Source organism: Aricia agestis, chromosome 19 (genome assembly GCF_905147365.1).
Source record: "Aricia agestis chromosome 19, ilAriAges1.1, whole genome shotgun sequence".
NCBI lineage: Eukaryota > Metazoa > Arthropoda > Insecta > Lepidoptera > Lycaenidae > Aricia > Aricia agestis.
In genome coordinates, this window is record NC_056424.1 from 13,815,667 (window position 1) to 13,841,136 (window position 25,470).

Genomic DNA, 25,470 nt, shown 5'->3' on the forward strand with positions numbered 1-25,470 from the left:
GCGATAATAGATGGCGCTTTCAAATTTATAACTTTATTATAACTTGCTTAGAACCTAATAAAACTTAATAGGATGTAAAGTGCAGTCGATATAATTGTAAAGAAGTCTTGATACGAAACCTTCGATATCGATTATTATCGGATGACACTCGATTTATAAAATATTTCATTACCTACATACCTACAGAAATTTATTATAAAAACATAATATTATTATTATAAAATACCTTACTTTTATTACTAAACTGCAAGCTACACTGATGCGTGAAAGTTGAAATATGATGATGATGAATTTAGTATTGTTTTGAGTTTTGACTAGGTACCTAAACGCCTAATCGTTCGCCACTCTCAAAATCGTTGTCAGTACAAAAAAAAAAATAAAAAAAAAAACATACTGACATTGACACTTGACAGTTATAAAATAGGGCAGTCGCCAAACGTCAAAGTGGCCGTCTGTTGTCAGCTGTGCGGCAAAGCAAATTGTTTTTGTTATTGTAATAAAGTGAAACTTCCTTATATTTTCGCAACCAGTTTCCAAGTTGCACAAAATCCTTTACCGTTAGTGCCTATTGGTATTGAATAGGTTCAATTCAGTGGTATAAGTGGTTTTAAGAACATTGCTGATTGTGCTATATACGTGGTACAGTTGTGACCTGTGCTACAAAGGTACGTTATTAAATTATGGCTTAACGCTTTAACATTCGAATTTAGTACACGTTTAAATGCATTAAAAGTGCATTGGATAGCTGCTGGTATCGTGTGCAGTGAAGCTTGGCGGGATGTCATAATATTTTTTTTGTTTACCTTCAATTTTAAAATAACATTACGAACGAACATAATTTATACGATTAAATAAATATTTGTAAACGTTTATCTTAACTCAAATACCCTATTTGTTGTAGTCAATAGTAAATAAACTAATGAAAATCGACGTTTATTCAAACAATTATTATCAAATTATAGATTTGTATTAGTGGAGCATCCATGGCCTAATGGGTAGACCTTTAGTTCGCACTCCTAGAGGGAGCAGGTTCGAACCCGGGTGGAGGCGTGTACCTATGAGACATTTTCTGATCTCAAGTACAGAATATGGACGCTCGTACGGTGAAGGAAAACATCGTGAGGAAACCCGCACATAGTTGGTCCCAGACATATTGACTAGTTCTTTCATCTCGACTAGGCCGACTATGATGCGAGAATGCCGTATGCGCTTGGGCAACCATACAGTCATTTAAAAATCTTGTCCCAGGCACTACAGTATTTGAGGAGTGGTTACTTCATTCTGAAAATTAATACTGTATAAAAAACCATTTAACGGATGTAAAGGCCTATTAGAATTAGTCTTCAGATGACTTCACTTGTTCATAATTGTGAAGCAATAATTGAGGACAATTGAGTTGCATAATGCAAGTATTCTCAATTAAGAAAAAAGTAAAACTTAATCATTTCTTATGCTTCAATGTTTATTTCTTATTTTCTCTCTCTCTCTCTCTCTCAGTTAATCACAAGTCTGTATAACTGAGGGTTGGAAAATTGAGTTTCTACCATAATATCAAGCAATCAAGTGATCCTTCAAGGCCCATAAGCCCACAATAACATTTCCAAGAATCCGCGATCGAAGGATTAAGGTGTTAAAAACAAGTCATAGCTCATACACGCTGGTTACACAATCAGTTTTTCATCGATCTGATCCATCAATCTGATTTACAGAATACTGATGGTTAATAAGGTACACATTTACCTCTGTGAATAGATGAGTCTCTACTTGCAGGCAAAATATTAATACTCAATTTGCAAGTTGTGAAATAGGTGATTCCCTATTAGTCATGTCCGTTGTACAGTACATTATGTATGTATAGACATTAATTTTATTTTTATATGTATTACGTAATATTCTAGTCTGTGAATGAGATGAAACTGATAAAATCCATTTCGATGATTACAATGTCCGTTTGATCATTTGTTAGAACTTTTATGTGAAATTTGAATGTTTATTATACGAGTATGCATATATTAACTAAAATACTTCATAGATATATCAGCGTGTTTATACACGACGCCGCGTCGGCGTACAACATATTTTGAATTTTGAGAAGCCAATCATAACATAATAATAATTTAATTTAATACGTGGGAGAGCCATGCTTCGGCATGAATGGGCCGGATTGACCGGAGAAATACCACGTTCTCACAGAAAACCGGCGTGAAAAAGCGCTTGCGCTGTGTTTCGCCGAGTGAGTGAGTTTACCGGAGGCCCAATAACCCCTACCCTATTCCCTTCCCTACCCTCAACTATTCCCTTCCCTTCCCTTCCCTACTCTCCCATATTACCCTATTCCCTCTTAAAAGGCCGGAAACGCACTTGCAGCTCTTATGATGCTGCGAGTGTCCATGGGCGACGGAAGTTGCTTTCCATTAGGTGACCCTTTTGCTTGTTTGCCCCCTTATTTTATAAAAAATAAGTAATAATAATACGCAATTAATTTGATTGTCATGTTAGCTGTATCGAAACTGGTTATGACTAAAACAATCTACATTGCAATGATTACCTCATTACATAATTAATTATAATATTAATTATGACTGGGCTCTGTTATCTATAATTACATATTCTAATTTGAAACAATTAGAAAAAATAAGGACAGCATTTCTTCTCTTTTTTTTTTATGAAATAAGGGGGCAATTGAGCAAACGGGTCACCTGATGGAAAGCAACTTCCGTCGCCCATGGACACTCGCAGCATCAGAAGAGCTGCAAGTGCGTTGCCGGCCTTTTAAGAGGGAATAGGGTAATATGGCAGAGTAGGGAAGGGAAGGGAATAGTTGAGGGTAGGGAAGGGAATAGGGGATTGGGCCTCCGGTAAACTCAGTCACTCGGCGAAACACAGCGCAAGCTCTCTCTCTAGACATGAGTTTACAACTATTAAGTTAGTTTAGAATAAAAACTGCTGTGCAACTATTTTTAAGCAATAATATTCCCTCGAGGAAATATATTGATGTCTATTGTTTTCACGGTAAAATTCGGCCGCTTTGTTGGAGCATAAAAAATATATATATATGAATTGCATGAAATATCCATACTTCATATTAAAATATTAAAGTGTTTCTGTCTGTCTGTCTGTTATCTCTTCACGCCCAAACTGCTGAACTAATATTGCAGACATTTGGTATGGTCATACTTACATACTTTTATCCCGAAAAAGTTGTTGTAATTTAATGTATCGAGGACAGCTAGATTCTTCTACATTACAAAAGTAATGTTAAAACTTCTAATTCATGATGAAATTTAATAGATCAACTGAAATTTTTTCATAATTATAGCATCATAACAAGGATAATTTTTCTTGCCTTGAACTGATTTTTAGCACAAGATACTGCCTTTGTTGCTCTGAAACGTTTTTATTTCTCAGGAACTTAAAAAAATATCTATTATAATAAATTAATAATCCTTTCCGGGACTCTAAGTATCTCCATACTAAATCTCAATCTTACCTCTGTGGCTCAATTGGTGGACTGTTCTGCTGCTCAAGCCGGGGGTCGCGGGTTCGAATCCCGCCGACGGAATAAAAAAATTTCAAAGTTCCTGGGTCATGAATGTGCATTAAATATGCACGTATCATAATATAATAAAAATCTTAAATTATATTATGCATAGTATAAAAGTATTAAATATATTTCACTGACGTGGTGTAAAGCATCCATAGATATTATTATTATTATTAACCCTCCGTGCACCACGTGGGGTCTGACAAACCCCAGACGTACAAAAAATTTCATAACTTTTTAAAAATTCGTGTGATTTTTTTGACGCTTTACGTAGCTGGAGTTAAGACGTTGCCTTACCGTTTGGCGGCTGTAGTTTAGGATTTTCTTCACCGATGCAACAAACACACGTGCACAAAGTGTGCTGGTGTGCTGGGGTCCCACAAACCCCACGTAGTTCGGGACGTCGTTAAAAAGTTGTATAGACAAAATATTTGAATTCATTTCGATTAAATAAGCATTCGTTCGTTCGATTAAATAACAGGTTTATGCACAAATTAAGTATGACTTTCATAGAAGAAGATTTGAAATATCGCAAAGATATAAACCATGGATACTGAGAGGTTCTTGTAAGCGGTTTCACGAATTTCTTGGCAAAGCAGCCCCTGGACCACCAGAAAAATTATCAAAATCAATAAAGAAGTGTTCAGATTGTATCAGGAACATAAATTTCAAACTCAAATACGGTTGTGAGCCCAATAATAGACCTATTTGCTTACACATACCGTGCCCACTTTCATTGTAAGAAATGTACTGATTTCAACATGCCTGAATATCGTGTAGACTGATTATATTAAGTTAATATTATGCAATTTGTATTCCTTATATAGTTAGTTTTATAATTTTAAAGCAGTTCGGGAAATAAAAGGTAACTTTTCAACTGTGGGAGCCCACTAAAAAAGAGTCTGTGTTTTTACTTGGTAAAAGATTACAAAATTTTCATTTTTGGGTGTAAAGTATTAAAAATAGGAGTTATCTCAGTAAGTATCGTTTTATATTACAACTAAATATATAAAAAACAGTTCTTTGAAACAAAATAAACAAATAAATACAAATTACGCATTTCTTGCCCAGATAAGTCTTGGGGTTTGACAAACCCCACGTGGTGCACGGTGTAACTTTTATTCACGTGGTGCACGGAGGGTTAACACTAGAAAGACCGGAGCGGTCAAATGACCGCATGTTCGTTTTTAATTTGCGATATTTTTGGTACCGTTGCGTGAAATTCGTTTTCCTCTCGTGAGATTTAATAATTTTCGATTATTTAAATTGAGATAACGTGTTTTAATGATTGCTCAATAATTATAAGTTTTAAATAATAACCTACCTAGAAAGACCGCAGCGGTCAATTGACCGCTTGAATAAAATTTCAAAAGAAAGTGGGTTATCCTTGCAAGTTTTATTTTTCTTTCAATTTTTTTATCATTATTATGTTTTGTTTGTGTATTGTATTTGAAATTTGACTTAAAATTTATAAAGAACTCGACTGAAATAGACTTGTCAATGATTCATAGGACAAAAGTGGGATAAATACTTTTATTTACATAAATGGTCTGAAATTTCACATTTTTATATGTAAAAATAATGGCAATATATTTACAAATATAGTATGTGCACAAATAAAATCTTTTGCCGTGCCTGTTTTGATATTGTAACGTATTTCAAGTTTTTTGCCTAATGAAACCCTGTTTTTTGAAAATTATCAACGGTATTACAAAAATCTATGTCAATTTTCATAGTATTGCTGCCTGAGTTGACCTCACACAGCCAGGGTTTATTAGTAGTTCGAATTTCAATAAAATATTTATGCTGAGTCAATTTTATTTTTTATTTTACCTACATAAACGAAGCAAATAACAAACTAAAGGTTACGAATTGTAGTTCTATGAAAATATGATAAAAATTGTTATATTTATGCTAATTTTAAGTATATTTCATTTCTAAAGCATATTTTTTGTACTTTTTTAGCATTAGTGATAAAAGGTTTTTATATTGTGACCAAAAATACGACACGAAAAAATAATAGCTTTGTCCTCCAATAGGGTATTTTCATCAAGATGTTCATGGCTTCTAGACGTGAATTACTGTACATAAGAGTAACTTTACCTTTCTAATGCTATAATGAGAAAACATAAAATCTGAAAAAACGGTGTTTTATGCTCAAATACAGGAACAAAACCAATAAATCTTGTGGAGTCATTATAATATCATTATATCAGTAGCAGGTCTATAAAATGCTTTTTTAAATAATTTTCTTGAATATTTGTTCGATAATTTAATTTAGTTACATTTATAAATAATTACATGATCAATAAAATGCAAAAACAAAATAGCAAGATACACAAAAAAATGTAAAACCTACGATGGGTCATTTGACAGCTCTTGGTCTTTCTAGGAAGTTCAGAATTCCGGTCTTTTTAGTGTTAAACATCAACATAAAAATTAATTATGCATTATTAGTTACTAGCTGTTTGACCGAGCTTTGCTCGGTATTCGATAAAACACGAGTAAAATGACATTTTCTAAAAATGATTCCTAGCTAGATCGATTTATCGCCCCCGAAAACCCCTATATACAAAGTTTCATGATTTGCTAGACCGTTCTAACTTATCATGGCCATTATATATAAATAATGTGTAGAACAAACAAAGTAGTAAATAAATGATTATTCTCTTGACAGACGCACTGTCCTAAGGTTATCTGTTCCAACCTTGTAACCGAAGTATCCTTACACTTATTGACATTTCAATGAACATAAAACCTTTAAAATCATTTTGTAGAGGTATAATTTAGTAACATCTTGAATTTAACTAGCTATCTTCATGTTAACAATCTACATCACAACCATGACAAATTGCTTACATATTTCACATGATAATTTTTAAAACAAATTTTTGCCTTTGACCTCGAACACTTTACTAAAATATCCAATAAGCACATCAAAATTATAATATAATGGCAATAGTTAATTCTTCATTCGCCCATTGACCTATCTCAAGCTTTCTCTTTCACACGAGCGAAACTAAGGCTGGTATAAATAGTACTTAAGATGCGACCCGGTCTCAAGACGCGGTTCGGCTCTGTGATTGGTCCGAATTTTGACAGCCAACCAATAACAGAGCCTGAACCGTGTCTTGAGACCGAGATGCATCTTGAGTACTGACTATTTATACCGGCCTATTCTACGGAAGAAATATTTAGCTTTCTTATTTGACATTTCAACAGCTATGCGACAGAGCATGCTGGCGATGTTTTTGGGAATATAAGAGGCAAGAAGTGATAGAATTATTAATTGGTCAGCTCAGACCAAATAAAAAGTCATGACAGATCGCCGCGAACAACGAAGTGAAGACATGTACACGCGTACGCCCGCATACGCAAAACGAAAGTACGCCAGTTGGAACGAAGTTCCTTATGGGGCATTCGGCGTAAAGGAGGCTAGGGAGAACGATATTTAACCTCGACACTTTTTTACTTTTTTTTAATACCTGCATAGTAGGGGCAGAGGGCGTTGATAGTATTCCTGTGTGTCAACTAGATGGCGTTTTTGAGAATAAACAACGACGCGTTGTTAGTATTCCTGGGCGTCAATAGATGGCGTTTTTTTATAATTTTTTTGAGTATACATAATAATAATTATGTAAACAGATTTTTTGAACATAAGAAATAACTTCGTTCCATTCGGGTGTCCCTTGACACCTCTCAAGTTTTTTTCGTCAGTAGCTATCGCGTTCGCGACTCGTGAGAGCAGCACGCATTTAGAAAATAATTTTTAACAGCTCGAAAATGCCGAGCTGTCGTTTTTTTTTTATCAAATAAGGGGGCAAACGAGCAAACGGGTCACCTGATGGTAAGCAACTACCGTCGCCCATGGACACTCGCAACATCAGAAGAGCTGCAGGTGCGTTGCCCGTCTTTTAAGAGGGAATACGCCCTTTTCTTGAAGGTTTGTGAAAGTGTTTCGTGACAGGGTGTAAAAATAATTCATCCAAGGATAAAAAGCGAGATGGGCCCACATTTCACAATAAATTTTTGAGGTTACTGCGAGAACTATGCAAAAAAAACAACAAAAATAGTAAAATAAACTAATTTGATAAATCGTAACAAATTTTATTTCTGAAACACTTCCCATTTCCGTCCCATACCGTCCCACTTTTTACCCACGAATCACTCAGGAGTCAGGACGACACTGAATAAATTGAAAGTGATATAAAGTATCACGTTGAATTTATTAATAATAAATAAGTATATATTTTGTTTAATTGATTTTGGGGTAATTTGAATTTAACATGGCTAGCTCACGCACCACATATATCATGCATAAAGAGCCCCCGAGACGATCAAACGGTTTGATTCAAACCGTTTGATATCGGTTTGAATGGTTTGTCAAACGACACTGTGCAGTTTCATTCAATACGCGCTGTCGGGTACACGTCTTGTGAATTGTGATGCAGAAGATGCTATAGATTCTAAAACGAGGATCGCGATTTTCTTATCTTATGTTTATAACATTAATGCATGGCCCCCGCTACCATATGTGCAATGTGTGCAATGCACACGGGTGCCATCCTCTAGAGGCGCCAAATTGCCATCTTTAGGGGCGCCAAAACCAAAGTCCCAAAAAATTACCTAAAGGGGCGCCAAAATCCTTTTTTTTTGCACACAGGCGCCAGTAGCCCTTGCGGGGGCCCTACGTTAATGTCCTCCGTCAGAAGAGAAAAAAAAAGAAAAAGACTGGTCCAAAGAATGGTATGGACTAACATAATATCGTTTTACCCACGAACATCTACAGAAAGTGCTAGAAACTACAGCTTCTTTCTCTTTTTCTTCTTCATAATCCAGCACTAAACTAAGCCGGGTTTGTTCAAACCTTCAAACGCGTCGAAACACGATCAAACGGCGCGTCAAACACAACAAAAATATGAAATTTCATCAAACAAGCCTCAAACACGTAAATGTTTGACAAACCGTTCAAACTAGCTTTGTAAACGATCAAATCGGTTTGAGTCAAACTAAAATTTACGTGTTTGAGTCAAACCGTTTGATCGTCATCGGGGCCCTTAAGAAACCGGCTTCATCTTTTGTTCGCAGCGATCCGTCTTGAGTCTTCACTTTTTATTTAGTCTGATGATGTGGTCAGCAGCTAATATATACGATATTTTTTAACTTAAATTGTTTTTACATGACTACAAAGTTCAATTTTTTTTTTCGACATGTGCCTCTATGACTGTGAATAATGATAGACAATTTGCAGCTGACCTTGATGATACAAAGCGATGTCATTAAAGGCAATAAACCAAATCATACATCTAAGTTACTGTGCAGTGCCGGAAATAGCCTTTTTTGCGCCCTGTGCGAGTGCTCAGTGCGCCCTTGTTTTATTTTAGATATTATTTCATTCAGGGTGATAAAACATGGTGTTGACTGTTGGTAGACCAATTATAATAGGTTAGGTACCTAGGTAGGCTAAAATTTTGGAAAACAAACTTTTTTTAAATAACTGAAATGGGAAAACAAGCAGGCGAGCCGTCTGATATCAAGTAGGCCTTTCGCCTGTTATGATTATACCACCCACACTGTGCAGTACTAGGGGCGCAGTGGGAAATTATCCTGTATAAAATAATATACCTGCCTGGTCTCGCCATTTTTGCGCCCCACCCCCCTCCCCCCCCCTTGGGCGTAATTCTACCTGTGCCTGGGCACCGGTGGCACCACCCTATTTACGGCACTGTTACTGTGTCTATATGAGTTATCTTATTTCGAGGCATCAAAATTCAAATTAAGTACACAATTTTTTAACATTTACTTCCGCCACAGTATAGCAATATTAGTATCATATTGCTATACTGTGCTTCCGCCTTTGAAATGACATTTTTCTAAGAGCCCCCGCAGACTGCAGACTTTTAATCGGCCGATAGTTCAGTTTGGCTCTTGATCGTTTACAACGATACCGAGTCGGCCAATAAGTAAGTTTGATGTGCTATACGAATGCCTTCAAACTAAACCATCGGCAAACGGTCGGCCGATACTAAATCAGTACGACGTTCTTCCACGCGCGCACACGACGCCCATTATTTGATCGGGCGACTCGGTAGATATCCGAATCGTGTAAAATTTTTCAATCAAAAATCTATCGCTGTGAATGGAATCTATCCCTCTTTTGAAGTCGGTTAAAATCTGTTTCCAGATCAGATGGATGGGCGGTAGCGGCATGGCGCGGCGGACGGCGGCGCGCGCTCGCGTGCTGCGGCTGCTGCTGCGGGACACGATGCGCGCGCTGCAGGACCTGTGCCCGGCTCCACCGCCTAATGGTAACTCTTTAACAAGAGTCAGTCAGAAGGGGTGTGCTCACGCCCCTCAGCAAGGCAGAATTAGCGTAGGCGGTATCACTGCTGACGGTTGCTTTTGAAAGGCGATGTGGGATTGCCAGTGCGATTTGACTAGACTTGATATTTTATTCTTATGCTGGCCAGTGCAATCTGGTTTTTAGTAGTAAACTAGTATGCTTAAGATGCACTTATCGTTAATTCACAATCCATTCATCCATCCCTGGGTCGCTGGTTCAAATCCGGCTCGAAGGACCATAAAGGATGTAGCGTTCTTGATTTACTACATACTTTTACTCGATAAATGAAACGATTGACAAATGTATTTGTAAGATATTGGTACCTGTCACGGAGCTCATACAAAAAGGAGCTGGCCTAAGCAACTGTGCACTGTGATTTTCAACTAGGTCCTGACGTCATCATTGTGGGCGGGGCTTAAGAGGATTCCACACCGCCCTTTTTTCCATACATACGTTGTCCCCTGTTTCCTCCCTGGATAATGCTAGTAGAGTTATAATTATTTTCCTGAATATCTACGGCCACTAATACAATGTCCCTATGTTTTCTTTTTTTTCATAATTTAATTATTAAATAAGATATGAACGTTCAAAAACCCAAAAAAATGGCCAGATTTTCCATTGTGTTCAAACGTCCAGAAAACAGATTTGGCTAGATTATACAAAAAAAGCAAAACATAGGAACACAGTTCAATCCTTTTTTTAATCTTTAATGAAAAAAGTACTTAAATCGGTTAAGTTTTGGAGAAGGAATCAGGGGACAACGAATCGTTGATTTTCTGGATTTTTTGCAGTTGTCTCTGTCGCGTTCTGCGGTATAGGCTTGAGGTAAGGGAGACAGCTATAGATATTACCCCTACCTTTTTTTCATTTCTCTAGCCCCTGTTGTATCCTCTTAAGTCAGTACACTTTCAGCGTTTGTCAGGTGCACACGTAACAAGGAAAGGATGAAGTATTGTGTTCTACAATGTCGAACACACTCAGACAGACGTTCTGATAATATAAATACCATCACATTTCATTTGGAAATAATTTTAAATGTAATTTAAATATAAAAGTTCTAGAACATTTCAGCTTTCAGCGTTAATTATACTACTTGACACTAGGTGGCCAAACCTTTGAAAGATAATACAGACGTAAATGCGTATAATTTTGCATAAGTTTATTAGAATAATCATACTTGAATACTGAAAAGTACACTTAGTCTTAAAGCATTTAATGCATTAAATATAATTAATAAGCATTTAATAGCTAAAACCGTGATTATATAGCTTTTATTATTTAATTACTTATAAACCGCCTGTCGTCACCTATGATAACTATTTGAAACGTAAAAAATATCCAGGGCTGTAGTACGCCCCATAATATTCAAGACAAAACGACATTTAGTGTAAGATAGTTGAACTACGTAGTATCATCAACATCGACCTAAGCTAGTAGTTTTGCTTTTAGCCGATGGATGAAATATTGAAAAGTGGGCGGAGCTTGACACCCCCTCACCCCGCAAATTGTCACGCGTCGTTTCATAAGGAAACTTGATTACAACACCTCCTCTTAGTATTAGCTCCGTGGTACCTGTACTTCTATTCCTATTAGATTTTTTTAAATCAAGAACTTGTGCAATTGTTAGGGATTCTGAGGGTAAAAAACTGAAACTTTAAAGTATCAGCCTGCACCACTGCTATTTTTCCAGCGCCGGACGTGTCGGGCGTGGTGGCGGAGCTGAGCCGGCTGGCGGCGCGGCCGGCGGCGCTGGTGGTGCTGGGCAGCACGGCGTCGGCGCGCGCGCGCCTCGTCAATTGCCTGCTGGGCGCTCGCCTGCTGCCCGACGACCTGCCCAGGGGCTGTCGCTGGGTGAGTAGACCTCGATCTGTGTGAGCTGAACTCGAGCTTTAGGGGCTGTTCCACGATTTGCTGATAATTTCCGGAGAGGCTATCCACAACTTATCTACTTATCTGACATACTTTATCTCCATACTTCATCTGTCAGATAAGTTGTGGATAGCCTATCCAGCACTTATCAGGAAATGGTGAAACAGGCCCCTAGAGTAATCGAATCATCAGTCTTTAGGGGTATCTCCAAAGCATTTAAGAGAAACTACCCGATATCAGGGCCTGAAAGTTTTTGGCACTTCTCATCGTGATGACGATAATATGGACAATCGGTATGGCATTGAATTTGTGACCTTTTGTGCCATGTGTCTTATGTCTACAGCCTTAAGAAATTTAAATCTTTAAGAAAATTTTGAATGGATTACGTTGACACTAATGTTTTTTTTTTTTATATTCGACTACAGCGAGGTCAAAAATAAAATATGGATTCTATGTATGTTAGTTCCCTCCTAAATTGCTACTTTCGCATTCGGGGCAAACGAGCAAACGGGTCACCTGATGGAAAGCAACTTCCGTCGCCCATGGACACTCGCAGCATCAGAAGAGCTGCAGGTGCGTTGCCGGCCTTTTAAGAGGGAATAAAGTAATAGGGGAGGGTAGGGATGGGAAGGGAATAGGGGAGGGTAGGGAAGGGAATAGGGTAGGGGATGGGGCCTCCGGTAAACTCACTCACTCGGCGAAACACAGCGCTAGCGCTGTTTCACGCCGGTTTTCTGTGAGAACGTGGTATTTCTCCGGTCGAGCCGGCCCATTTGTGCCGAGGCAAATGTGTCTTACAAATGTCTATTAATGCCGCAGGTTACTTCAGCATTTTCGTAGGTGCCTTATTATAGTCTGTTTGTTTTCAGATACGAATCCAATTCGGTTCGTCGACGCAGGCGCACCTGACGCTGGGCAACTCGGAGTTCGAGCTGGTCGACGAGCTGGAGTGCAACAGGAGACCTTGGGACACGCTGCCTCTGCAGGTGAGTTATAATAATAAAGTGTATTACACTATATAATACAATTATTGAACTTCATTCACCTGAATTTCATTACAGGACGTCCTCCGCCAAGACCCATCCGACAATTCCACTATGCTGGAAGTAGAACTCAACAACTCTTTCCTAAAGACCGGCCATCGCATCATCATACCTCCAGATATTGCCTCAGACCCTGGACCTTCTACCTACTCCACTCTCAAGCAACTCCATGCGGATCTCTTTGCGAAACGAGAGGCCATCTTGAAAAATTTTAACCCTGTGTACCTGTATGCCCTGGACAGCTTTGGCAGTAACATCTTCAATGAGAATCTCAGTCTGGCGAAGTATACGCCTTCTAGGAGTGAGGAGGAATTCTGGAATACGTTCAACCTGCATTACATGGCTCGTATGGGGGCGGGGGAAGAGATGAGAGTGGATAAGGCCGAGGAGATGTTTGAGGAGACGTTGATGGGGATGGACGATAATGCTGTGTTTACTCCGGAGGTATGTGTTAAAGTAGCTATAGAGTATTAAAATAAAACCCCCAACGCACCTGCAGCTCTTCTAATATTGCGAGTGTCCATGGGCGACGGTAGTTGCGTCAGGTGACCCGTTTGCTCGTTTGCTCCCTTATTTTATAAAAAAAAGTCTGTTAAAATATGTTTAGGTTATTTTTGAATCGAAAAAGTATTGTTTGATCATGGCTTTGAATAATAAATTGGAATTAATTTTGTGAATCAGGTGATTCATGTCGACTGGACATGAATCATCGGACCCGACTAAATTGCGTAGGTTAGCCATCTGCCTATGAATCTATTTCTCCGATAACTTGTGTTTTTTTGGTAAATGATTTGGATATCAGCAATAACTATAATTATTGATTTATAGATGTTTTAAATGTACTTTATTGTGATATTGTTATTTTACCCAAAAGACGACCTCTGTGGCTCAGTGGTGAGCGCGTTGGTAGCTCAAGCCGGGGTTCGCGGGTTCAAATCCCGCCGACGGAACAAAAAGTTTTCAATGTTCCCGGGTCTGGATGTGTATTAAATATGTGTATATGATATAACAAAAATCTTAAATATATGTATAGTATAAAAGTATTAAATATATTTCCGTTGTCTGGTACCTGTAACACAAGTCCTTTAGGTACTTAGCACGGGGCCAGACTGACGTGGTGTGAAGCGTCCATAGATAAAAAAAAAACATTGAAAAAATAACACAGTTTGTTGTTAGCGCTGTTGTCGACTACAGTAATTTCGTTTTACCACCAACAAATATCTCGTAATTACCTATACTTTCATTAGTTACTAGATGTCCCGCGCGGTTTCGCCCGCGTAAATTAGGAATTTTACGGAAATCGTACATTTTCCCATAAAAAATAGCTTATGACCCTACTCCATGGGACGATGTATGGTATAATATGGTAGTGATGATGATGATGAATGTAATTTGCATTGTAGCATATGCTTTCCGTTCTTAAAACAACGCCGAAACTCCCAAACTTGTATCTATAAAGAATCAGGAGTTCTCTCAGCACCTTCCGAACCACGGTATACCAGGTATACTTCGGTGCAAAATCTTACTTGTTGGTAGCATGTGCTTAGAATACTTCTCACGAAACCGAAGTCACCACATGTTTCCCTATACATTTTGAGGAGTTCCCTCGATTACTTATGAATCCTTCATCAGATCATCACTTTTGTGAATATAATACCAAATTGGGATGATACCCTATATACCAAAAGAAAAATGTTGAAAATTGGTTAACAAACGGCGGAGTAATCGTTGAACATAAGAAAACGAACATAACACCTCCCCCATTTTGAAAGTCGGTTAAATTGTAGCCTATGTGTTATTCTGATGTATAAGCTATATTATTGCAAAGTTTCATTAAAATCCGTTCAGTAGTTTTTGCGAGAAAAAGTAACAAACATCCATACATCCAAACACGCCTTTATAATATTAGTAGGATAGGATATTAGTAGGACGTAAGTACTCAAAATAATAAGTTATGCTCGTTTGAAAATAAATAATTATTTTCTAATTTTAGAACTGCTTAGATCTGCACCAAATTAAGGAACTGGATCCGAACTCACAAGTGTACTTCATACTATTCGCGGACAGCGTGTCCGGTCCGGACGGCCGGCCGGACATCGCGCCGGACGTGACGGAATCGGCCGGATCCGGCGAGTCGACGTACAATGCTGATGATCTGCCGGAGTCCGATCAGGATTTCGCTGATGGGGCGTTGCGGTGAGTACACATTAAAGCCTCGTTTCCACTAAGCAACAATTCACGCGCAACATGCTGGACAACAAGTTGCCCAACATGTTGAAAGTCAGCGCGGAACTTTTGATGAACAACGTTGTCTGTCTACGCATCTACTTTACGTCAGTCGTCGCCAACATGTCGCCAGAGGAACTTGTGTTGATTTTAGTGGCGGTGGTTATAATTATTTTTTTATAGTATCTGTGAGCAGTATCCCATAGACGTTCATAGTTTTGGTACAGTTCGCTTAATTTGAGCACTTGTTCGTTAGACCACACTACGGACATTGTTGCGCGCGTCTCCACTTGACGACAATTGATGCAATTCTCTTTAAACAAACAACAAGCCGCGCGTCATGTTGCGCGTCAGCTGGCAACATCGCGCGCTGTTGTGCAGCGTTGCCGTACATGTTGAGCGTCACGTGTCGCGCGCTAAATGTTGCCTAGTGGAGACGCGGCTTAACTTACGTACGTATACGACGTTTCACGTATGTGAGACGCACTAGCGTCCGTGCGTACTTGTTTGCGTACAGCTTATGTTTATTTTAGTTAACAAAAAAAAACAATAAGTCACTTCGTTTGCTTTTAAGACGTTCATTTTTTTTTATTTCAACACATAATATAGCTTTAATATCTGGATATCTGTTCGAATGTCACTCCCCTTTAGATTGAGCGTTTTTTTAGAATTGAAACAATTTTTTTTTTCGAAATTCTCAAACGAATAACTTGTGAAAGGTAAGAGGATAAGAGGGACATAAATAAGACCCTCGTTGTTGCAATATATTTTAATATTGAAATATATTGTATACATTACAGTAATACAGAATCTCAAGAGCATATCCCGAGAGTCACACTGGAGGAGCGGCAAGTGTCCTTCATGAACGACCTGCTTGATCAATGGGAGCTATTGAGTAAGCTTTTCAAATTCAAACAATTTAAAATGTTACCATAATCATAATCATTTACATATTCGCCTTGAATGTAGGTTACAAAAGTTCTTACATTATAAGGTGGTACAAACATTCTGCTATAAGTAGCGTGCAAATGTTATAATACACAGTCAAATAACTTGACGCTTTAAATATTTTAGTTTACAATCATAAATGACCGTTATACTTTACCATAACATTAAACAACTTCTAATAAAGCGTTAATATTACGTTCACTTAAACGTTATAATATTTTCAGCGAGTCCCCCGCCCAAGCACCACGTGGGCAGCACGTGGTCGATAGTCGACGAGCAGGCTTTTAACACGGAGCTGGACGAGTCGCGGTACGGCGAGCGCGTCGTCCGCACCCGCAGCGGGCTCATCCGCGCCGTGCAGCGGTACGCCGCTGACGTAGCGCACACGCAGCTGTTAGTGCAGTGCACTAAGTTAAGCGAGGTAACACATACACATTCATGTGTGTGTCTTTACACACTCAAACACGTAAATATACACGCACAAGCGTTCGTAGGTCTGTACTAAGTTTAATGTTGACTAAACACACACTAATACATAGATATATGTGTAAGTATACGCACACAAATAAGGATTTACGCTCGAGCTTACGAATGCACCTTCATCTACAAGTTTTTTATTTCACTTTTTTTTTTTATTAAGTACAAAATTTTGGTTTTGTTTTATTAAATGTCACCTTTTTACAAAAAATACGTCTCGATAATTTGTTTTTTGGGTTTTATCGTTCCAGATCCACGTGAAGCTACTACAGCAGTTCCTGCTGTCGTCGTTCGAGCTGGCGCGCGAGCTGCAGGTCGTCCCGCGGAATATACACTACGCCGCGCACATGGAGCGACAGCTGTATGAGGTGTGTACGGTTTATGTGGTGGGAAAAAAAAAGTGGAAATAATCCGTTGGAAACGCATGTTCTCCTGTAATATATACGAAACATAAGGTAGGATTCAAGTCGTTGGCATTCAATACAAGAATTCACGGAGAAGTCAGAGATTCGTACATTTACCAACACATACGCTATAATATAATGTCTCTTACGCTCGGGCATGTTTATATTGTGCTTAATTTTCCACTGAGAAGCTGTAAAGGCGTGAAAGGCGCGAGGCGTGAAACAATATTTGTTTTGCTGAAATTACTGATCAATGGTCGAATTTGCTCCAAACTGCTCCACGAATGCGATTATACTTACAAGCGACTAGAGTCGTCAAGTTTGCGGCAAGAATTTGGAACCTATAATATGATGTCAACGCAGGAGAAGCAGTTTTATAGTCTGTCTTGTCTGTCTGCCACGCATGCCAGTCTGCGTTTTAAACGTTACGGTGTGTACAAAAATGAAATGTCCACGAAATCTAGATCATATATGGCGATCATCTTCAATCATATTCTAATACCCATCCATCCAATTTCATTGAATGAATGTTACAGATGATAACGGAGAAGTTCTCTATGGGCGAGAAGCGGCGGGAGCTGCTGCGGCTGGTGGAGGAGGTGCTGCGAGACCTGCGACCGCACCTCGAACAAGTGGACTGGAGCGTCGATGGTGAGGATGTTTGTTACTTACACTTATTTTACAATAATATTGTATTTACCTTTAATATATACAAACGCGTGCACGCGCGCACATACGCACGCTCGGACGTACACACACACACACACACACACACACACACACACACACACACACACACACACACACACACACACACACACACACACACACACACACACACACACACACTCACACTCACACACACACACTCACTCACACACACACACACACACACACACACTCACACACACACACACACACACACACACACACACACACACAAGTAATAGTTAAAAAAAAGACCAAAAACACGCTTTTTTCGAATTCATTTATTTATTTATATTTTCTTTAAAAAAATAACAAATTATTGAATTGTCATTGGTTTTAACTACGTATGTAAAGTTTCGAATTAATTTAACTACCGGAGATAGGTGGAAATTGCGCTCAACGATTCTGTTACATACAGCCCAAGCTAATAAAAGCGTGTAAAGAAGTATACCCTAGTTAACTACACTTGCCGTCCTTGTCATTTTGCCTCTAAATGTATGAATAGGGGTAGTTTTGTGTTTATTAACCCTGCCTAATTCGTTTCAGACCTACCGTGCCATCAAGACAAGCGGTTTACCGTATCGTCGTCCATATTCTACTCGAGCCGGAGTTCTATCGACGTCCGACCGGATCCGGACCGACCGGTTCGGACTGGTCCGGACAGGTCGGATTCTGAGGCGGAGGAGGCGGCTTCGTGTTACGAATTTGATGATTATGAGATCATAGATTCAGCGGACGAGGGATTGTGTGTTAGCGAAAGTATAGGTTACATAGTGAGTATTGATCTTACATTTACAATATTTCGTGAGACTACTGTATTTTTGAATTGCTGATTGTTTCGAAATATAATACAGTAAAAACTGATAACTTTTATACATTGGACTTCTCAAATATAGCTCCAGTTGCTGGTTGCTATCATAAACACGAAGGTACCAAACAAAAATTGTACGACCGACCCGAGTATGACAAATAAGTTAATGTACGCCTTCTGAATTTTGTGAAACGATTTTTTTGAATCGGTTACTGCCAATTTTTAATCAGTTAATGCCAATGCCACTTTGGGCCATCGGTAATCTACTAGGTCCAATCATTTAACTGAAGTCGACCTTATTCGAAACGTACTTCTCTTCGTATGCGTTCAAAAATTTTAAGTTCTTAAATTGCTATTACTTTCAGCTGAACTCCGAAGCGGGATCGAGTATGTTGTCGGTGTGCAGCGGAACTAACTTGTCCAGTAAACAAGCCTCACTCGACGTGCAGAGAGCAGGTATACACGATTGTCTCATTTGAAGTACAACTTCTTTAGTAATTAAAATATTTACGCAAAAAAATTAAAAAAGTTTGACAGACAATAAAAAAAACATTGTACAGCTTATTTGGTGTCTGTTTAGCAGTCGTATCCAAGCGCATATTTTTTTTTTGTAAAATTTTGAATGTCTATAACTGCATTCGTAACTCAATACGTAATTTTTTTCTGGATTAGTACACGAATGCTTAACAGCGTCCATGTATGGTATTACATTTTTATATGTAAGGGTAGGCTGGGAAATCGGGGTGTAGGTCGACCTCCAACTAGGTGGGACGAGTAGCAGGAGATCGGTCATCTTGGCGTTCATTGAAAGAGGCCTATGTCCAGCAGTGGACGACTATAGGCTGATATGATGATGATGTAAGGGTATATGACTTCGACTAAGCAAACGATTGTTTTTTACAGTACTATCGAAGCTAAGTCGGATGATAAGTCTGAAGCTAGTCAATTTTGTGGACTGTCTGAAGGAAACTTACTTTGGCACGTTACAGAGGTAATTAACTTTTATTTCACCGTTTACAATTATTGTACTCTTTGTAGCCATTCTTGTTTAATGTACGTGTAAAATGCTTTAGGAAGGTTCTGTGTCACCAACGTATTACGTTATAAATTTTCTGCTTATGAGTGTTTATAATTATTCTGCATTACGTGCGTACATTGACGTTCGTGCGTCCTTGCGTGCAATCATTCAATATTATTTGCTTTGCACGCTTGCGCCCGTCCATAATATTATTTACAATTTACATGTTCCAGATGTATAGAGAACCTGGAGTGCGTGTCGTCGAGTGCGGGCGGGCGCGCGGCGAGCGGCGCGGTGCGGCAGCTGCTGGCGGCGGTCCGCGCGGTCGACCTCGAGCCCGCCGCCGACGCCAGCCTGCTGCCGCGACTGTGGGACGCGCTGCGCCGCCTGGTATACAGGTACTGAGGTCTCGTTGAGTTGGCGTAGAATAATAGGTGTACTTTGCGTGCAAGCTGCGAGAAATCGGGAGCATAGAATACAAAACTTCTTTCAACTATATTTTTGACTGATCAAAGAGGTTTGCGCTCAGAGTGTACAGTAAAACGCAATGTGGCCATGTATATATATTTTTTAATTTGAACATTTTAAAATATCGTCCATAATTTGTTTAACTTTAGCTGGAAGTATAATTAAGACAACGCACTTATCTAACACCTTAGTGATTAAGTATGTAGTAACTTTATATTGACATCCGCTTATTCCTAAAATCTTCCGCCTAAAATCTAAATTATGACGCAGGCTGTGCGTACCGTACGAAGAGGAGGGCGTGTGCTGCGTGCTGAGCCCGCAGTGGCGGCGCCGCACCGCGCTCGCGACGCTCGACTCACTCACACCCGCGAGATTAACAAGACTGATATCTACACAGGTAACTATTGTTAGATGTGTGTGTGTGTTGTGCGGAATATACTCGTCATACATAATATGCAGATGTGCGTACCGCGGGTGCTTTTTTGTGCTACCTACCATTTGTGAACTTTGTAAATAAAATATGAATATGAATGTCCAGACGCGACTCGCGCGGATAGTGATTTATCTGAGCATTTACAAATTATTTTTTGAGTATGGAATATTATTTATTTGTAACACTGAATTAAAGTCCAATAGGCTACTTGACCTCATTTTTTTTTCATGGTAATCGCTTCATTATCATTCATTATTACAAAAAAAAACTAATATTTTAATATTTTACACAGTAGAAACCCATAAAATTTTTAATTGAAAAATATGCCTTATAAATGGCGCCGAAAACACTGTCCGCCATAGTGTGACGTCATACGTTTTGTATTTTAAGCTCTCTTTATTGAACATTTTTTTATATTATGCTAAATGCACGCGTCTAAATGTGCCCAAAAATCATAAAATAATTAAAAAAGAAATTAGAAATCATTTGTAATGTTGAAAACTTTTGGAGAAAAGTTTTGGCCATTTCATTTCCCGTCTACAATAAATGGAGATAATTTATAAGACTGATGTTTTATTTGAATTATTCAAGAAAATATATTTTACAAATCTTTCTAGCCTTATTTTTATTATTTATGTACAAATAAACTTATATATAACGAGCGCGATAAATAAAAGATATTAAATTACGAATAGAATGACGTCACATTCAATTCGGAAGTACCGCAAAAGCGTTTTCGTCAGTACAAATCCTATTTTCATAAAATCATATTTTCAAATCGACTTTATTTATCAATCATAATTCATAAGCTTTTATTTGATGATAAGGGTGAAATACAATTTCCTAGGCCAAGTTCTACTAGAAATATGTATTTGTTCAATGAAATTGAATATAGGTCAAGTAGCCTATTGCAATACCACTGAACAAAAAATTTGAAAAAACCCTGTCAAGTGTTGCTTGGAACATGGAACTCAAGTGCTAGCTTCGGTCACCATAATTCTCAATCAGTAACTTCCGCTGTTTTTAGTCGCGATTGCGATAAATTATCGAAGCGACATTCGAGAGAGAGAGAGAGAATTAGGTCTCTAGTTCGAAGTACTATACTTCTTAGTCCTTACTGTGTTTCAGATCCTAGAGCGTCTGTCGGCGGCGCACGAGCGCTACCAGGCGGCGCTGTCGGCGCTCGCGGCCGCGCTCACCGCCCGCCTCGACCACACCATGGACGCCAAGTACAACATCCGCCGGAAGTGAGTATGGGGAGACCGTACAGGCCCTTCATATTACGCAGTATTGTATCGTATAGGCATATTGTTCGGGGTTGGGATAGATAAACAAGAGATCAAGAAAGGATATTCCTGTATTGCATAGATCTATTACTATAACTAAAATGGGATATGAGATCGAGCCACGCACTCGGTGAGATGTCGCGACGTGAACTAAACTTTATTACATTATTCAAAAGTAATAATTAATCAAAGATGCAGAGTTGCATTATTATCTAAGTTGCATAGTAGGTAATAAGGCAACACACGCTGTACGGGCGTTGACCCGTACACATATTATGCCTTTAATACGTTTGCACTCACTTGGTATCAACTGTATTCAAATGTATTTATACGAAATTCATCACTCAACTGTGCTGTCAAACTGTAACTTGAGGCTTTCTTGAGTGTGGTTAAACTTTCACTTAAGTGCTATACGCACTTATATAAAATAAATATACAGTCTTAAGACGCTGCTTGAGAGTGTATCAGCCTCTTGACAGTAGTATGAGAGCGGTTAATTTTTACGGCCCTATAGCCTTTCATACGCTGTACGATAACCGATATCACATCATACTCATATAATATTTGTTTGTCTTTCATACATACGGAGGAAAATAATAGCGGCTTATAAATACCGACTTATATCTAAAATTTCAGGGTAGCGCCGCGGTTCGCGCGTCTCTGTCTTGAGAGCACGTCGATGTGCGACCTACTCAAGTATGGCAACCCGGAGCTGGGCCGAGAGATTGGTAATTAAATCCTTACTAATATTAAATCCGAAAGTTTGTCTACCCTGCCTTTAATGCTGAACTTGGCACTAGGATGCTTTGAATCCTGGAAATGATAAGGGTGTGTTTGGTTACTGAAAAATGTACGGTAAATGAAAGTTGCGGGCGCAACAACAAAATGGGTTCATATGTTTTCTCTTTCCTTATCACACTGAATGTATGTAATATACTTGGTAAAACACATCTATTACTGTTAAAAAATGACGGTTATAGTCTGTATTGTAAAATAAAATAAATAAAAATAAAATAAAATGGCGGTTATATTCTGTATTGTCGTGCTGGAACTTGGCTCTCCCTGAAAAAACAAAGAAATAACCTTTGTACGCCTGCAGGTCGTGGTCAATATGGCGTCGTGTACGCCGTGCGGGGCTCGTGGGGCGGACACGCGCCCGCAGCGGTCAAGTCCGTGCGCCCGCCAGACGACCGCGCCTACAGAGATCTCGCCATGGAGTTCTTCTATACCAGGTGATGATGATGATAATGATAAGTCTACGGCGTAGTGTACGCAGTGCGGGGAGTGTGGGGCGGACACGTGCCTGTAACGGTCACCGAATCTTGTGAAACAATGCCAATAGTAATTGCTAACGTGTGACAAATCAGTAATCACAAAGCCTAGTGTTTCACTCTTGTGTTTACTTTACCAATTCCCCCTCTCAGGAGTATTCCCGCCCACCCGCGCATCGTGCAGCTGCTGGGCTCGGTGGTGCAGCGTGGGGGCGGCGGTGCGGGCGTACTGCTGGTGTCGCGGCGGTACTCGCGCGACCTTCACGCGGCGGTCGCGGCCGGCCTGCCGCTGCCGGCGCGCATGGCGGTCGCTGCGGACATCGTGGAGGGTGAGCGGTGACATGATAGTTCGACTCTTGAAATAATCCAGATTAACGTACGTAAAATCGACGTACGTTCCAAGCGTGCGTAGGATGTCTGAGGGCACAATTCACAATGCTGTTCGACTCGCATTCAGAAACTAACTGCATGGTCAAAGGTGTCCATGGCGCGGGTTTAGGCTGGGCAAGAAAATTGTATTATTGAGTAGAACAACATATTGTGATTTTTTAATCAGATCCTTGGTTTATTTATGTAACAAATGCATACGTTATACGCACCGTGTCGCAAATCTCGCAATACGTTATAAAGGGTAATCGATCTATTGAACATCAATTTCCAGGCATCCGCTACCTCCACTCCCTCGGTCTCATCCATCGGGACATCAAGCTGAAGAACGTGCTACTGGACACCAACAACCGCGCCGCACTGGCTGACCTTGGGTTCTGCGCGCTGGGCCCACTACTGGGCGGTTCCGTTGTGGGCACGCCCGTGCACATGGCACCGGAGTTGCTGGGCGGAGAATACGATACGGCCGTAGATGTGTACGCCTTCGCTGTGTTGTTCTGGTAAGTATGTGTGTGGGGTGTAGGACACGGATGCGTTCTTATACTCGAACAGTTTACGGGACAATGTGTTTGTACGAAATTTATTGGCAACGTGCACCAATGTGATGGGCGATAGCAGTAGCCAGTATACTGTTAGGAGATTATAAACGTACCCCATTGTATCGAATTTTCGTAAAAGCGCCATCTGAGCGGGTATCAAGGGGTCAAACGCCATCTCTTATCAAATCAAAACATTAATATTATATAATTATTATATTTGGAGGCTAAAACCTTCGCGACCAAAGCGACTGCGACTGCAAATGTCACTTAATTTGTGACTATTAGGAAAATATAATTTGATCAGTAAATAACAATAAAATCATTATGTGTCAGGTACTTGTGTGCGGGCACGGTGCGGCTACCTGCGGCGTTTGAGACCTTCCAGAACAAACAGCAGCTGTGGACCAAGGTCAAACGAGGTAAGACTTCTACTAATAAAGACATTATCTGATCACTTACAGACTTATCTGATCTGATCAGAGTGTGAGTGATCACCAGTCGCACCAATTATATTATCTAAAAATCGAAAAAGGCACATTCCATTTGCATTTTTGCCAACGAACCTTAAAGATATGCGTGGCCTATACACTTGGCCTGTACACGGCAAAAATTGGCTTTTCAGTAGCATGTTCGATCTTTTAATAGATATTCCAGCATTCTCCTCTTTTGCCTTTTATTTCTTACGACCGCACTCGGAGACATAATATTTTAAATATTACTCAACTAGAATATTGTACAATAAGTTTGACAGGTATTGTATAAAGCTTATGTCAAAATCTTCCTTATCACCAACTTAAACTATTACCAACTTTTCAGGCCTCCGTCCAGAACGGTTACCACACTTCACGGACGAGATGTGGGATATTATGACGTCATGCTGGGCGCCCGACCCCGCCGCCCGCGCGTTACTAGGAGACGTCCAGCCGCGCATAGAGAGGATACTGGAGTGGGCGCGTGACCTGCCCCCAGAAAGCGAAGTGGCCAAAGACGAGTGGTCAGGCGCGTCGGACTCTGATATCTGTTAGTGATAATGGACTTAGAATGAAAAGAGGGTTTAAATTCGCATTATGCTGGACGGCAATGGCGAAATTCGAAATTCAATTTTTTGAGTGCGAAGGAGAGAGTAAAGATAATAATATTGTGTGGTCCGGTGCGCCAGGACTCTGATATGACATGTTAATGGACAGTAATAGAACGTCGTCGCGAGGATAAGGCTGGATTTATATGAGCCCGCCAGTTGGCGGCTACACCGCGAGATGACAAACAAAAGTCATAGGGCGGAACCAGGGCCTATACCACAAAACGGTTTTGGGACTCAAACAATCGGACGAGAATGCCATGTCCTGCTCTAACAACGTCATTTTACGTTTGTTAGAGTAGGACCGCAACATTCTCATAAGATTGTTTGAGTCCCAAAACCGTTTCGTGGTACGGGCCCGATCAGTCAAATATTTCGTGCAGTAACCAAAGTAGATTTAAATTGTCACATTGCAGTCCACTTTTCATTTTCTGACCTGTCTGTAAATAAATATACAGGGCAAAAATCATAAAATTATATAAAAAGTCTCTATTTATATAATTTTATGTAAACTGTATATTATAATATTTGCTTATAATCTCGCGGTGTAATAGCCAAACTGCATTTGCGCCGCCGCATATAAATCCAGCCTAAGATCCAGTCCACACGGCGCGTTG

The 25,470-nt window shown here is 39.6% G+C and overlaps 1 protein-coding gene across 1 annotated transcript; it reads left to right on the forward strand.

Annotated features, from left to right (window-relative positions):
• The first annotated feature begins 439 nt into the window (after positions 1-439).
• LOC121736479 (dual serine/threonine and tyrosine protein kinase-like) lies at positions 440-25,119 on the forward strand. Its single transcript, XM_042127698.1, has 22 exons — positions 440-665; positions 9,729-9,852; positions 11,578-11,738; positions 12,626-12,742; positions 12,818-13,243; positions 14,793-14,995; positions 15,826-15,920; positions 16,198-16,394; positions 16,702-16,818; positions 17,391-17,505; positions 18,109-18,335; positions 18,739-18,829; positions 19,277-19,364; positions 19,625-19,789; positions 20,130-20,256; positions 21,421-21,539; positions 22,215-22,306; positions 22,678-22,810; positions 23,003-23,178; positions 23,511-23,736; positions 24,109-24,194; positions 24,592-25,119. Exons 2-22 carry the CDS (start codon positions 9,738-9,740, stop codon positions 24,798-24,800), a joined length of 3,285 nt encoding a protein of 1,094 aa, XP_041983632.1. The 5' UTR covers positions 440-665; positions 9,729-9,737; the 3' UTR covers positions 24,801-25,119.
• Positions 25,120-25,470: the final 351 nt, after the last annotated feature.